This window comes from Sciurus vulgaris, assembly GCF_902686455.1.
Source record: "Sciurus vulgaris genome assembly, chromosome: 3".
Classification (NCBI taxonomy): domain Eukaryota; kingdom Metazoa; phylum Chordata; class Mammalia; order Rodentia; family Sciuridae; genus Sciurus; species Sciurus vulgaris.
Window position 1 is genome coordinate 143,607,162 of NC_136463.1, and position 17,274 is coordinate 143,624,435.

At 35.3% G+C, this 17,274-nt stretch overlaps 1 protein-coding gene across 4 annotated transcripts in view; it reads right to left on the minus strand.

The window, feature by feature from the left end:
- HIBCH (3-hydroxyisobutyryl-CoA hydrolase) overlaps nt 1–17,274 on the minus strand; it is a 117,537-nt gene that overhangs the window by 27,167 nt on the left and 73,096 nt on the right. For 2 of the 4 annotated variants that reach the window (XM_079135118.1, XM_079135119.1), the window contains 6 exons: nt 11,175–11,373; nt 8,863–8,941; nt 6,879–7,024; nt 3,958–4,044; nt 1,009–1,067; nt 219–300 (listed from right to left, as the gene is read on the minus strand). In XM_079135118.1, coding sequence (XP_078991244.1) covers nt 219–300; nt 1,009–1,067; nt 3,958–4,044; nt 6,879–7,024; nt 8,863–8,941; nt 11,175–11,373 — 652 coding nt within the window. The remainder of the gene's footprint in view (nt 1–218; nt 301–1,008; nt 1,068–3,957; nt 4,045–6,878; nt 7,025–8,862; nt 8,942–11,174; nt 11,374–17,274) is intronic. The other 2 variants (XM_079135117.1, XM_079135116.1) reach the window with 1 other exon arrangement.

Below are 17,274 nucleotides of genomic sequence, written 5' to 3' on the forward strand. Positions count from 1 at the left end.
TAAAGTCCTTATCTTTTACATTCAAAGGATATAATCCCAGTTTGGCTTTGCCCTCATGAGCAGACAGGCAGACTAAGCACTCGTGTTTAGGTCAATGTTTATTAGAACTGCTTCCCAGGCCTTGGGTTACCACCACCACAGAGCACTGATACCCTTAGAGAGAATTCCCCATCCTAAGACTTCACAATAGTCAGAGATAAAAAGAATCCATAGATTACCTTCAACTGCTGCAGGGCAAAAGGTGAACCATCTTGCTGTAAATTCTCAATAATCTGTTCCACAGTGTTGGCTGAAAAACAACTACAAAAAAGGAAAGGTATTTTCACCAATGTGCAAGTGATTTCCCATTTCCAAGATAACAAAGAATCTGAACACAAGCTTCTCCTAATCCTATTCCAATAATGAAGAATTTCTTAATCTATTTTATAGGATAAAGAAACAGAACGTTACTTCCCTAGATTAGGGCTTGGCAGGCTTCCATCATTAGTACAAAACAAAACCTAGATCTTCCCTTTTCATTTGCTTTCTTACATCCATAGTACTTATATGTAAATAAATATCTCAACTGAAGAAAATCTGATGCTTCTAAAATGAAGAGATGGATTTATTTTCCAATAGTTTCTTCTTATTCCTTAGGCCAGTCTATCAATTTCTCAAATCACTACACAAAACCTTTCGCTGTATGCCTTAATAAGACCTTAAGAGAAGATGATTTTACAAAGATAAAAGTTAGTTCAATTATTATTTTCTAGCCTTTCTTCCCCACTTAAAAGTATTTTGCGTTAAACTAAATAAGCATGGAAGATAAGTTAAATACATATGATTATTTCTCTCTAAAAGAGTGGCAAAGGTTACTTTCAAATGTAAGTGAAAATAAAAGCACACACTATGCTATTATGATCACAGAATCAGTATGTTACCAAATATGACAAAATTACAATGTTAGCAAATTCAATTTAATAGAGTCTTTCCAAAGGAATAAAAACATCAAGATGTCTTTTTAAGTACCTGTTTATTTTGTCCATGTGTTCCTCGAGTATAAAAGACTTGTCTTGATCAATCTTGGACTGTTTGAAAAGAAATAATTTGAAGTAACTCAAAAATTTTTTAAATCCTTAAAAATTACATTATATTTAATGATATACTTTGTGACAGATAATCACTTTCAGTCAAATTACATCTCACAATCTCAAATACCTACCATCATGTGCTCAAAATGCAGATGGGATGCAATACTCTAGACTAATTCTCACTAGTGTTAAGGCAAAACATTCTTATGCTTTTGTTTATATGTCATTTAAGTACGATACATTATCATTTAAGTATACCTGTGAGTTTAAGGATTTTAAGGGACCTGAGAGATCATCCTGCCAACTTTCTATCTGATCTGGAAATTCCTACTTTATTCCTGATGTCCCTGCAGCTCTGACATCCAGAGAGAAAATAGTAATTATGAATTTAGTACTTTGGGTAGTTCTCACTTAGGTTTATTAATTTCAGGGTTGGGGTTGTAGCTCAGTAGTAGAACACTTGCCTAGCATGTGTGATGCACTGGGTTTGATCCTTAGCACCACATAAAAATAAATAAATAAAATAGTGTGCCCATCTACAACAACAAATTTTTTTTTTAAATTTCATATAGATACTATTAAATAGATCCCCTCTAAACTCATATACTTTTACCAAACTTATTTTCTTAGTTTTAAATCAATTTGTTCAAAATGCTGTCAACATTCTCACCTAAATCACTGACAAAAGTACTGATGACTTCCCTACAGATTGATACTCACACTTTAACAGAACTCTTTGGTAAGACTTTCAATCTCCATATGCCATAATCCAACTCATGTTTACCCAATTTGATAAAGTGAAAGACTGTTAAATGCTCTGACAAAAATGGATAGAATCCTCATAAGCTCTATATTCACATTATTTCACCAAATACTCAATGACCCTGTCAATATGCACTTGAGTTCTTTAGTTCTGGATTACTTTTTGTACTATTTCTCTCAATATTTCATCCCTTTGTCTTCTCTGTAATGAATTCCTAATAATTACACATTGGACTTTCCATCTCATTATCCTTTTCTTCCTCTTATTCTGGAGTTTTCTTCAATATCAATTTTAATCTATCTGTTGTAGCTTTTTCCATTTTTGCTATTATATTTAAATATATTTAAATTTCTTACTCTTGCCCTAGCAACACTTGTTTTTCTGTGAAGATCTAAAGTTAGAAAACTTTATATGTACATGCTGGTTCTCTAGGCCAACTGCAGTTACAGGTCTTCCCATTTAGTACATTCCCCCTCTTAACAATACAGCACCTCAACCACACCTGCCCTCAGCTAGACCTGTCTGATTTGGTCTAAGGAGTAACTTTTTACTCTGCTGCCAGGCTATGTGAAGGTAGTGGCTCTCAGTTACACAAGAGGAAGACTTCCAGAGTTCTGCTTTTAAAAACTTACAAGTTAGCTGGGCATGGTGGTGCATGCCTCTAACTCCAGCTACGCAGAAGGTTGAGGTGGAAGAATTGGGAGTTTAAGCCCAGAGTCTGGGCAATATAGTGAAATATATTATCACAAAAGCAAAATAACAACAAAAAACAAAAGCAAAAGAAATTTCCTGTTTGTCTTCTCTACTCCATGCTTCAATCTGTCTTTTTCCAGTGTTGGGGGTTGAACCCAGGACCTTGAGCATGCTAGGCAAATGCTCTTCCACTGAGTTATAGCCCTAGCCCCAAAACCCAATCTTCAGAGGGCCCTGGTTCTTTTGAAAGGGTCTACAACAGGAATCAGATGACTTCTTACTGGCTTTCCCACATTGAAGGATGACTTCAGCATTCTCAGGACTAAGCTGCCATGATCCTTCTGCTTACAAGCTCCCAGAATGTTAGGCTGGGGGATGTAACTGTGGTAGAATACCTGCCTGGCATGTATAAGGCCCTGGATTCAATTCCCAGTGCCACCAAAAAAAAAAAAAAAAAAAAATCATCCTAGAATTCAAGCTGGAGAATGTTGATATTTCATGTCTACCATTGTCTCCTCTTCTGTTACATTTGACTTGGTGGTTTTATGCTTTTTAAAATTTATTCCCCTATTACAATTTTAGTGGCATTTTGGAAGAAGCATATATTCAATCAAGATGTGTATGTAGAGTTGCACAGTGTTTTTGTACTTGGCTTTTATAAGAAAATTTAAGTTAGATAAAGTAAGTAAAGAATTAAACTGAACACTGCAATATATTATTATAGATATATATTTAGCAGCTCTGCAAAATAGTGTGAATACTGAACCTCCATTACAGAAGTGTCAAGTTGTGTTGTGAAAAGCCCTTGCAAGGCAATGTGCTGAGATTCTTCAGCAGTGATGAGACAAGCTGTGCAGTTCCACAGTAAGAAGTCATCTTGGGGCTGGAGTTGTAGTTCAGTGGTAGAGTGCTTGCAAAGCACGTGTGAGGCACTGGGTTCAATTCTCAGCATCACACAAAAATAAATAAAATAAGCTGGGCATGGTGGCAAGTGCCTGTAATCCCAGCAGCTTGGGAGGCCAAGATAGGAGGATTATGAGTTCAAAGCCAGCCTCAGCAATGGTGAGGTGCTAAGCAACTCAGTAAGACCCTGTCTCTAAATAAAATACAAAATAGTACTGGGGATGTGGCTCAGTGGTTGAGTGCCCCTGAGTTCAATCCCTGATACCAAAAATAAATAAATAAATAAATAAATAAATAAATAAATAAATAAATAAATAAATAAATAAAATGTATTGTGTCTATCTACAACTAAAAAAAAAATTAGATGGCTACCCTAACAACAAAACCCTGGTCATCCCACCACACTTTAAAGTAAATCAATCCCCAGTATATTTATTTACATCCACAAACTATACTACTTACCAGCAGCTAAGTTTTTAATCACTTACCCCATAAATTAAAACTTAGGGTAAAAGCATTGACAAGCACCTGTGTATGGTAGGTTCCTAAGACAGCTGCGACATCTTCCTTTGAAGGAGATTTCAATGCTACCAGATCTTCCTCTAACATGCCCATCTAAAGGGGGGAAAAAGGTAAACATATTGGAAATCCCATAGAAACAGAAAGTATTTTTAAATTAACATTCATTCTTTTTTTTTTTTTAATTTCTCGTTCTTTGTTAGAATCTTTGTCTTAAAGTTATGATGCTCTCTTAAACTGAGCCAGAAATTGTGACTGAAGTTGAATGCACACACATTCCCACACAGCAAATGTTGCCTTAGCAGGAACAGATAAGAGATGAAAGAAACTAAAGAGCACGGGAAATGTGGCACAAGTTGAGTCTCTCTAATCCAAAATTTAAAACACTTCTAATTCCAAGAAACATTCATATAAAAGATCCTCAACATGTATTGTATGCAAAGACCTGATTTATAAATTTCATTTAAAATTAATTTTAAGTAAAATTGCCACACTCGACTAGGGGCTACTGTCATCACTGCCACTCACCCCTCTACCTAGTCACTCATCCATTCTACAGCTAAATAGGGTTTTCACTATTTCTAAACATAGCTAATGTTTTCCTGGCCATGAGTTTTATTTATTTTATTTACATTTACTCTATTTGCCTTTTTCTGATGATACTCAACTTAAGGCCTTTCTAGTCCTTTCTCACAGGTATGTTCTCCCTCCTTTCATTCTGTTGAGTACTTTTCTTTGTGCATACCCTATTTTTATACTTGTCACACTTTACACTGCCAGATGAGACAGATGTTTATATACCTTTTGTCCCCACCTCTAAACCCATCTTCAATGTGTATCACTCATTTCTGTATCTTCTATAGGTCCTAAGAATGGCTGTTTATCTGCTACTGATGTTATTTTTGGGCAAGTTGACAGAGAGAAAAGGACTGCACATCAGCTCTCTCTCCTATTCTTAGCCAAGTTCCACTATAATCAAAGAGTGTCCTTTCAGAATGGACAGTGGAATGCCCATGGCTCAAGGGAAGGATGAAACGGCTGCTTACTCAATGTGATTGAGGATACCCACAACAAGAAGATCTGAAACTTGAACCGAATGGGATGGAATGCCCTCATAACAGTGTACAGGGACAAACTTCAATTTCATATACCTCGTGGGATCCATAATGGATCAAGACCAAGGTTTACTAACATAAAAAATGTCACAGCCAATTTATAAAGTTAATGAAGAGAATTCTATTAACAAGCAAATAATATATTTTTATGCTATCCAACTAGTTTATGTTAATGGCTGGTAGGTCAGAGAGGATACGTGACACTAAAGAACTATATATATTTTTTAACAGTTCTTAGGAATTTGTACAATAATCCAATGATCAATGCAATCTCTGGTATTAGTGCCCCAAAAGAAAGTAGGCACATAGGTACAGTGGGACATATCGTGTAATACAAGAAATTGTCAGTGAAAACTCTGGTTAACTCTTGAAAAAAGAAAAAAAAAAGTACACAAAGCTGCGTTAAAATATTAATAGCTAAAATCTGAATGCTTACTATATGTCAGTTATTAGGCTAAGCATGTAAAAAAATTTTTCTAATTCTTATAACATTCCTTCCCCTATCCCACAACACCTTTTCCTCAAGATCAGATATTCAATTGAAGACCATATGCTTTCTGAGAAGTGGACTTAACCCACAACTCCAAAGATAAAGTGCATTATCCAGGACAGATAGGTCGATCAGTGTATTCCACCCACCTATATGCTTCAAGGGTGAGATAAATTAGTTCAGTCAGGGTAAGCAAGATGAAGTAGAATAAATCATAGCCCTCTTATTGAGAATTCTGGGACAAAATTACTTTGATTATTATGGGAATACTATCATCTCCCTTTTGTGAATGGAAATCTGGAAGCCAGAGAGGCAAAATTTAAGGTAGATTTTAAACTTAGGCTATTTGCATACTCTTTGCTACTATGCTATCCTATACTAAGAAAATTGGTCATACTATTAAAAGAGAGAGAGAGAGAGAAAGAAACACACACATACACAAAGATAAATAATATGTATTCCTTGTACAAGGCAGATATGTTTAAGAAAAGTCAAGACCAGGGGTTGGGGATGTAGCTCAGTGGTATAGCAGTTGCCTACCATGTATGAGGCCCTAGGTTCAATTCCTAATACCACAAGAAATAAATAAAAGTCAAGATCGTATTTTATAAATGCAATTATTTTAAAAGCACTAGGGAAACTTACAACCAACAGAATCCTTCAGAAATGTCTTCATAAAAGCCTATCTTTAAATTTAAATTTTTTTCACTAAAGATGCCAGGCAAAACATCCCTGAATCCAGGCATTATCATTTCCATTTTGCCATGAGGAAACAGAATTGGAAACCTTAAGCACCTTCTTCAAGGTTGATGTTATGGTTTAGATATGTGGTGTCTCCCAAAAGACACGTGTAAGACAATTCAAGAATGTTTAGAGATGAAATGATTAGATTATGAAAGTTAGCTTAATCCACTGATATGGATTAACGGGGTGGTAACTATAGGGAGTTAAGGTATGGCTGGAGGAGGTGGGTTACTGGGGGTGTGCCTTTAGGGTTTATATTTTGTCCCTGTTGAGCAAAGTCCTCTCTCTGCTTCCTGGTTGCCATGTCTTGAGCTGCTTTCCTCTGCCATGCCCTTCAGCCAGGATGTTCTTCCTCACCTTGGGCCCAGAGGAATGGAGTTGGCAGAACCTCTGAAACTGTGAGCTAAAATAAACCTTTTTTCCTCTAAGTTCTTGTCAGGTCTTTTGGTCACAACAAAAAAAGCTAAGAAAACAGTTGTACCACTAAAAGCAATAAATCAGAATTCATACCCATGTCTACCAAAAACCTGTTATCTCAACCATTTATAGTACTTCCACATGCCAAGTAAATATCCAATTACCTTTGCAGAATCTACAAAGTGTGTAGCAATTCCTACTCTGTGCACATCTCTTCCTTTTAGTCTGAATCCTGTCAATGCCAGAAAGTAACCCAGTTTTCCTTGAAGTCTTGGCAAGAAATAACCTCCACCCACATCAGGGAACAGTCCTGAAATTAAACATAACAAAAAGAGATAACAATGACTCAAATAAGAAGTGAATAAAACTCCGTTCCTTTAGGTCACATAGCCATTTCTCTCTGGAGTGTGAATCTATACTACAAATCTTATTAAACTAAATACCAAATTTAATCAATGTTACGAAGAACTTACTATAAATTGTGCTAATTTGGTATATTCAAGAATCTTCATGTCTCATTTCTATAGAAGGCAGAAAAGTATTTGATGATACAATGTTTTATGTACTTGAAGTACTTAATAATTCTACCTAAATTTTCCAGCCATCAATTTACTTTTTAAGAATTTCTGAAATAGATAAAAATTAGAAAAATATTTTCATTCCAAATGATAAGCACAGGGAAAAAACATACATAGTCCAAGGGTTATTATGGGAAAATTCATTACCACCATTCAAATCATCTTTGAAACTTAATCATATAATATTCTAGATAAAACTAGTGCAGTAATTATTAGTTCTATTAAATGAAGAGTATGTAACTGATATAATTACATGCATTTAATCTTTCCTTAGCTATTGATATTTTTAAAATTCCTTCTCTACTTGTAAGAACTAGAAGTAGTATCTATATGAATAGTTGCCAGTATACTACTTTATGGTATTTAAGAACTTCTTAAACAACTGTGATGTTCTAGTCATTTAATTCATATAGCTATTCTAAGATTGCTTAATGTAATGAGGTTGAGACAAAAACAAACCCTCAAAAATTCTTTCTAGTTCTACTGGACAAAGAGTTTCTATAATTAAGAGAATATGCAGCATGCTACTGTAAATAGAAATACCTGCTATCACACCAAACTTGCAAGGTCTAAAGCTGCACTCCTGACTTTCCCCACTCCTGTCATCGCCCACCTTGGTAAAAGGAACAACCATATACCTTGATACCTTCTCTTAGCCAGAGTGATCTTTTTAAAACACAAATTTTGATCAGAGGCTTGCACTCTGCTACTGATTCCCTTGGATAAGAACAATCACCTTTATCAAAATCCTTCAGGATCTTGACCATTTTTCAATTGAATCTCTTACTAGTCATTAAACCCCAGCCACTCTGGCCTTCTTTCATTTGTCCAACATTCTGTTCTCCTTCCTCTCCAGAGACTCAGTGGCATTCTGCCCAAGCGAAAGCACCCTCCCATCCTGAAAAACATTCTTCCCTTCCACAACGCACACACTTCCACTGCCCTCAGTGGCTGCATCTTTCCAGGCTCCCTTGCTGACTCCACTTCCTCTGCTTGATCGCTAAGTGTTACAGAGCCTGGGCTTGAAATTAGGCTACCTTCTCCTTAAACAAGAATCCCTCAGCTCCCCAGAGTTTTCTCTCTGCAACTCTCTCCTCTATGGTCCTCTCTTCTAGGAATTCTATATGTCCTGTTTCCCTAGCCTCTTAGCTTGCCTTTCCCAAATGAGAGACTATACCAGGCCTGGAAACTCAAGGTGTAAAGCTAGAGTTAGTGTGAGGTTTACCTTGCTTTTTTTCTTGCTTACTGTCCTTTATTTTTATTTTTTAAATATATATATTTTAATTTTAATTTTTTTTAGTTGTAGACGACACAACATCTTTATTTTATTTTTACAAGGTGCTGAGGATCGAACCCAGGGCCTTGCGCTTTCTAGGTTAGCACTCCACCACTGAGTCACGACCCCAGCCCCTTGCTTTCCTTTATTAGCATAATATTGTTCATAATATTTCCAACCCTCCTTTCATTGTTGTATCTCACACAAGATTCAATTAATTCATTCCTTCAACAACAGCAAAGTGTTTGAAAGGAAGATGATTCTGAAAGTAATCATAAAAAATTCATTTTTTACCTATTGCTGTTTCTGGCATTGCAAAAACAGACTTCTCAGTAGCCACTCGGAATTGTCCATGAACTGAGATACCAACTCCCTAGGGATATAAGGAAAAATATTTTGTTCAAAAACACTGTAAAAATTGAAAGCATAAACACAAATAATACAAAGCAAGTAAATTATATTCAAAGGAATTTGTTTCAGGATATAGGTTAGAGAGAAGACCCAAACCACACAATTTCAGAAGAACTTGCCAGACAAAAATAAATGGGAATCCCTGATATCTGAAACTAATTTGTTTTAACTTAAATGTTTTCAATCAGTGTTGTTTCATACTCTCTTCCCCAATTCCCTCTCATATCAAAACAGATGTGGCAAAGATGCAGCATTATAGAATACTAACTTTTCTCAAAACCACCCAGTGTTGCTTATTAGTGGCAATAATAATCCAAAAAGCACAACCAAGCTATTCTATCAAATTTAAGTAATTTTAAAAAGAATATTTAGCACATTTTATTTACTTATATATTTCATCAAATCAAATGAGCAACATAATTTTTCTCAGATATAACATTTAATGAGGATAATTATAAAACTTAAAAATTTATTACTAAAAGATTTGACTGAGAGTCTATCTTGAACCTGCTGAATGTCACTGAAAATATATGACAGATATTTGAATACTAAACATATCTGAAACAGGAAGCACACATGATGACAAAGCATCCAAGTTTATGGTAGTTGGCATCATTGTAATTTCCTGTGCTACACTCTTCACATTATTCAGAACTTCTTTTATTGTTACACTTCTTGTTCTTAATTCTTTTTAACCAGTGTATCTTGGAAAATTGAAAGGGATTCATTTCTTTGATTCTTTTAATTTTTCATCAAAATTGTCTCATCTCCTTCAAGTGTTTTCAAATTCAGTTCAGCCACTTGTAAGTTCTTAAAAACTTTGTCTTTCAATACAGAAATACTTAGAAACATATGCAATTTCTTATAAACTTCATGTACCATGTGCTAATCTTAAAATTAAATAGATCATGTCCATAAACATGGCAATAAATAACATTCTTTATTCACTAAATATGACCATGGCTGTAAACATTTGTAAGTTATATCCATAATATTAGATTATGATTGTGATTATTTATATTATAGGTTCTGCATTAGGACATGGTCAACTGACAAGAGTAATCCAAATTAGACTTATATACTTCAAAATTATAATAAAATCTTATAATTCTCATAAAAATTAGTTATATTAACAATCTCCTTTACTATTTTAAGGGCCTTTGCCTTGTATTCCATTCTCTACTTTTATCATAATATAACTGAAATTTAATAACTATTCAGGAACATGGTGCTGAACTTTTTTTAAAAAAAGACTGAATTAACAATTTCAGACTATGTTCTATTGAGCTACAGGACCCAGAAAAGCTGCCTAGAAGGTAGAACTCCAGGTCTCAACTGGCTGACCCCTCCTCTTTTAATTAACTTTGAATTTTACAAATTACAATTCTCAGTCCTAGTCTTGCAGAGACACATAGCTATTATCAATTTGGTAAGTAACCTTTTAAACTTCCTGTGTATCTATTTGAATAAATGTGATATATTTGAATAAATCAGATTTAAATTTCACATATAATAATACACATCATGTGAGGGTGTGTGTATTTCAAACTCTATTCCACAGCCTGCCAGGCTCTACATAATCTTGCGCAGGTTATCTCTCTGACTTTAGCTTCCACAGCTTTTCCTCCTCTCATTCTACTAGCCACAGGGGTTCATGCCATTTCTTCTCAAATTAAGCTTTTACAATTTCAACAAATCATATAATTTTAAGCAACAAAGACATACAAAAGAAGGCCACTGCCTGCCCGATCACCGCCCTTTCTCTACAGAAATTTGCTCTGCCTAGGGACTTTTTTCCCTCCCCCCAACACTGGCTGAACAGAAGATGAACAATGGATTCAAGGGCAGCCAACTGAGACTTTTTTAGAATTTGGAGGCCTGGGGAGAAAAGAAGGGGAAGTGAATTAGACAAGGTTCTTACTCTTAGGTATTTAAACAGAAACACAGGGGGCAGCTGTCAGTTGATGACAGGCAACGATGCTAATAGGTCTTTAGAAATTTGAGTTAAAGAAGATCTGAGAGCCAAGTAAAAGTTGAAATTATATGGGGGTAGAAACCAAAAATCTGAGAAGGCTGAGACTGTACAACACAGAAAACAAAGCAAACATATAAAAAGAAGCAGAGATAGTCAAAAGGAGAGAAAAATAGGTAAACACACTACTTAAATTTACAATACAGAAATACTGTATCCACACCTGCAGTCCACTTGCAGAAGACAAGCGATGCTGTTTTGTCTCTGAATTCCCATCTGGCCCCTCACAGGGACAGCATCCATAACCATCAACACTGCACATGTACTCCCCCAAACTGGAACTCCACCAGGACTGGAGCACTTGCTGCCTTCTCATCCTTTTTTCTTTCACAACAAACTCTATAGTCTCTCCATCTCCTAAGCTGGGAAGGCACTCAAATGAGGGTTTTTTTGTTTGTTTGTTTGTTTGTTTGTTTGTTTTGGGGGGTAGTAATATTTTACAGAATTAAATGATAAAACAGACTAGTGTCTATTTATATTTTATATGTTTATGATATACCTTTTAATTTTTTGATATGTCTATGTTATACGGTTTACCTGAATTTTTTCCAATTGTCATAAATCTCAAAAAAAAAAAAAAAAAAAAACCTGTTCAGATGTGTGTTGTTCAAGGGTCAGTTGTATGTCATTGTGGTTTTAGTTTGTAATTCAAGAATAGTGCAGGTGAATGTTTTCTCATATGTACTAGCCATCTGGACATTCTCTATGTGAATATTTATTATAATCTTTTCACATTTTTCTATTAAATTTCCCTTATTATGTATTCTGGATATGATTCCTTGTTAAATATATATATTCCAAATATCTTTTCAATCTGTGGCTTGCCATTTCAATCATTTGATGTCTTGGAAGAGACAAATTTTGTGTGTGTGTGTGTGTGTGTGTGTGTGTGTGTGTGTGTACTGGGGATTGAACTAGGGAGCACTCAATTACTGAGCCACATTCTCAGCCCTACTTTTATTTTATTTAGAGACAGAGTCTCACTGCGATGCTTACACCTCACCACTGCTGGCTCACTTTGAACTCATGATCCTTCTGTCTCAGTCTCCAGAGCCACTGGGATTATGGGTGCCTGGCTAAAATTCTTAAATTTAACACAATCCAATGTTTTGGAATTGCTTATGGTGCATTATTTAAGTAATCCCTCTCTACCACCAAGGTCATCAAGATATTTTCCCATATTATCTTCTAAAATATTTACATTTTCATCTATCACATTTAGATCATCATGTAAAGTATTTACATACAGTTTGTTTCAGCTATTATTTAAAAGAAATATGTTCAAATCTTCTCATAGGATTAAAGTTTTATTTATTTCCCCTATAAGGAATTTCTACTTTTTAATAAGATGAATCAATTCTAATGTTTTAAAATATCATACTGGTAGTTATTTCAGATAAAAACAAACCTCAAACCTAAGTACTAAACCTAAGTATGCTATGGAACCCATCTGGTTCACCTTAATATTCAGTTATAAACTGAGAATTTTACATAAGTACTTATTGTGTATCTTTCTGTAATTGATCATAGAAAATAAAATTATTTTCAGAATCTAACCCACATAATCCTATGAGGGTAAAAAGCTAAAGACAGCTTTCAACAGATTCAATCAAGTTCTACCTGCTAACGAAACAAAATTTGTAATTTAGGGCTTGCTAAGCTAAGTCCCTAAAAGCTAAGCCTTGGGAGTGAGGGTGGCCTAGAATCAGCATTTGAGTCCAGTCTCAAAACCTCCCTCTGCTGACTAGAGTAAAATTATCTAGGATTACTGGTATCCTTAACCTAATAAATACCTAGCAGAAACACAGGTAATAGAAAATAATGTCATTCTAGGGCTCAAAATAAAAAAAAAATCTACATTTTAAGTAATTAGAAATAACTGAAAAATAATCAGACATATGAGGAATGGCTATGACTAGAACCAAAGAGAAAACAGATTCACAGGATGTTTGTTTGTTTGAGACAGGAGGCAAGGATGGAAGGTATGGGAGGGTGTATACTAGGTTGCCCAGGCTGGTCCGTCAAAAATACAAATATGTTAATAAGTAGCTAGGAATAAGCATTCATTTTATATTCCAGATATTACTAGTCTACACAAAAAGCAATAAGATTAACCTTCCAACACACAAACATAGAGATGTGTAGACAGTTTGGTGTATGAAAAACGAATGCTCAAGACTAAGTAGAACAGACAGCCAGTTAAGAAAACAACAAACTCAAATACACAATAGGGTGATATGACTTAAAAATTGCAAAGAATCATGGATTTTATTTCTAATCAGAAAGCATGAGTAAACTCCTGTCGAGAATAAATGCTGCATCGAAATGGAGAACATGTGAGTCTTCTCTTACCATCACTCATGATTATAAAGGGTGCTTTTAAATGGGTATTTTTTGTTAGAAATTCAAATCATTTTTCTTTTAATATTTTTTTTATTGTAAACAAATGGGATACATGTTGTTTCTCTGTTTGTACATGGCGCAAAGGCATACCATTTGTGTAATCATAAATTTACATAGAGTAATGTTGTTTGATTCATTCTGTTATTTTTTCCCTTCCCCCCACCCCTCCCACCCATCTTTACCCTCTATACAGTACTTCCTTCCTCCATACTTGCCCCCCTCCCTAACCCTAACTCTAACCCTAACACTAACCCTTCCCTCCCCCCCATTATGTGTCATCCTCCACTTATTAGCGATATCATTCGTCCTTTGGCTTTTTGAGATTGGCTTATCTCACTTAGCATGATATTCTCCAATTTCAACCATTTGCCTACAAATGCCATAATTTTATCATTCTCTATGGCTGAGTAATATTCCATTGTATATATATACCACAGTTTCTTTATCCACTCATCAATTGAAGGGCATCTAGGTTGGTTCCACAGTCTGGCTATTGTGAATTGAGCAGCTGTGAACATTGATGTGGCTGTATCTCTGTAGTATGCTGATTTTAAGTCCTTTGGGTATAGGCCAAGGAGTGGGATAGCTGGGTCAAATGGAGGGTCCATTCCGAGTTTTCTAAGGAATCTCCACACTGCTTTCCAGAGTGGCTGCACTAATTTGCAGTCCCACCAGCAATGTATGAGTGTACCTTTCTCCCCACATCCTCGCCAACACCTGTTGTTGCTCGTATTCTTGATAATCGCCATTCTAATTGGGGTGAGATGGAATCTTAGGGTGGTTTTGATTTGCATTTCTCTTATTACTAGAGATGTTGAACATTTTTCCATATGTTTGTTGATTGCTTGTAGATCTTCTTCTGTGAAGTGTCTATTCATTTCCTTAGCCCATTTGTCGACTGGATTATTTGAATTCTTGGAGTAGAGTTTTTTGAGTTCTTTATAGATTCTGGAGATTAGCGCTCTACCTGAAGTATGATTGGCAAAGATATTCTCTCACTCTGTAGGCTCTTTCTTCGCATTGCTGATAGTTTCCTTTGCTGAGAGAAAGCTTTTTAGTTTGAATCTATCCCAGTGGTTGATTCTAGCTTTTATTTCTTGTGCTATGGGAGTCCTGTTAAGGAAGTCTGGTCCTAGACCAACAAGGTGAAGATTTGGACCTACTTTTTCTTCTATAATCTGCAGGGTCTCTGGTCTGATTCCGAGGTCCTTAATCCATTTTGAGTTTAGTTTCGTGCATGGTGAGAGATATGGGTTTAGTTTCATTCTGTTGCATATGGATTTCCAATTCTCCCAGCACCATTTGTTGAAGAGGCTATCTTTCTCCATTGCATATTTTTGGCCCCTTTGTCTAGTATGAGAAAATTGTATTTATTTGGGTTTGTGTCCGTGTCCTCTATTCTGTACCATTGATCTACCTTTCTATTTTGGTACCAATACCATGCCGTTTTTGTTACTATTGCTTTGTAGTAGAGTTGAAGATCTGGTATTGCAATACCCCCTGTTTCACTCTTCCTGCTAAGGATTGCTTTAGCTATTCTGGGTTTCTTATTCTTCCAGATGAATTTCATAATTGCTTGCTCTATTTCTGTAAGGTACGTCATTGGGATTTTAATTGGAATTGCATTGAATTTGTACAGCACTTTAGGTAGTATGGCCATTTTGACAATATTAATTCTTCCTATCCAAGAACATGGAAGATCTTTCCATCTTCTAAGGTGTTCTTTAATTTCTTTCTTTAGTGTTGTATAGTTCTCATTGTAGAGGTCTTTCACCTCTTTTGTGAGATTGATTCCCAAGTATTTTATTTTTTTAGAGGCTATTGGGAATGGGGTAGTTTTCCTAATTTCTCTTTCTGAAGATTCATCACTTATGTATAAAAATGCGTTGGATTTATGAGCATTGATCTTGTAACCTGCTACTTTACTGAATTCACTTATGAGTTCTAAGGGTTTTCTGGTGGAATTTCCAGGTTCCTCTAAATATATAATCATGTCATCAGCGAACAGGGATAGTTTGAGTTCTTCTTTTCCAATTCATATCCCTTTAATTTCTTTGGTTTGTCTAATTGCTCTGGCCAGAGTCTCAAGAACGATGTTAAATAGAAGTGGTGAAAGAGGGCATCCCTGCCTTGTTCCAGTTTTTAGGGGGAATGCTTTCAGTTTTTCACCATTTAGAATGATATTAGCCATGGGCTTAGCATAGATGGCCTTTACAATGTTAAGGAATGTTCCCACTATCCCTATTTTTTCTAGTGTTTTGAGCATGAAGGGGTGCTGTATTTTATCAAATGCTTTTTCTGCATCTATTGAAATAATCATGTGATTCTTGACTTTAAGTCTATTAATATGGTGAATTACGTTTATTGATTTCCTGATGTTGAACCAAACTTGCATACCTGGGATGAAACCAACTTGATCATGGTGCACTATCTTTTTAATATGTTTTTGTATGCGATTTGCTAAAATTTTGTTCAGAATTTTTGCATCGATGTTCATTAAGGATATTGGTCTGAAATGTTCTTTCCTTGATGAGTCTCTGTCTGGTTTAGGTATCAGTGTGATATTGGCTTCATAGAATGAGTTTGGGAGGGTTCCCTCCTCTTCTATTTTATGGAATACTTTGAGAAGTATTGGAATGAGCTCTTCTTTAAAGGTTTTGTAGAACTCGGCTGAGAACCCATCTGGTCCCAGACTTTTCTTTGTTGGTAGGCTTTTGATGACTTCTTCTATTTCAGTACTTGAAATTGATCTATTTAAATTGTTTATGTCCTCCTCGTTCAGTTTAGGCAATTCATATGTCTCTAGAAACCTGTTGATGTCTTCGAAATTTTCTATTTTGTTGGAGTATAGATTTTCAAAATAGCTTCTAATTATGTTTTGTATTTCAATCCTGTCTGTTGTGATATTTCCTTGTTCATTCCGAATTTTAGTGATTTGGGTTTTCTCTCGTCTTCTCTTTGTTAGTGTGGCTAAAGGTTTATCAATTTTGTTTATTTTTTCGAAGAACCAACTATTTATTTTGTCAATTTTTTGTATTGTTTCTTTTGTTTCAATTTCATTGATTTCAGCTCTGAGTTTAACTATTTCCTGTCGTCTACTACTTTTGGTGCTGGTCTGTTCTTCTTTTTCTAGGGCTTTGAGCTGTAGTGTTAGGTCGTTTATTTGTTGAGTTTTACTTCTTTTATTAAATGCGCTCCATGAAATAAATTTCCCTCTAAGTACTGCTTTCATAGTGTCCCAGAGGTTTTGATATGATGTTTCTTTGTTCTCATTTACCTCTAAGAATTTTTTAATTTCCTTCCTAATATCTTCTGTTATCCATTCATCATATAATAGCATATTGTTTAATCTCCAGATGTTGGAATAGTTTCTGTGTTTTACTCTTTCATTTATTTCTAACTTCAATCCATTATGATCTGATAGAATACATGCTAGTGTCTCTATCTTCTTGTATTTGCTAACATTAGCTTTGTGGCATAATATATGGTCTATTTTAGAGAAGGATCCCTGTGCTGCTGAGAAGAAAGTGTATTCGCTCTTGGTTGGATGGTATATTCTATAAATGTCCGTTAAGTCTAAATTATTGATTGTGTTATTGAGATCTATGGTTTCTTTGTTCAATTTTTGTTTGGAACATCTGACCAGTGGTGAGAGAGGCGTGTTAAAATCACCTAGTATTATTGTGTTATGTTCTATTTGGTTTCTGAGATTGAGAAGGATTTGTTTGACATACATGGATGAGCCACTGTTTGGGGCATAGATGTTTATGATTGTTATGTCTTGCTGATTTATGCTTCCCTTAAGCAGTATGAAATGTCCTTCTTTATCCCTTCTGACTAACTTTGGCTTGAAGTCCACA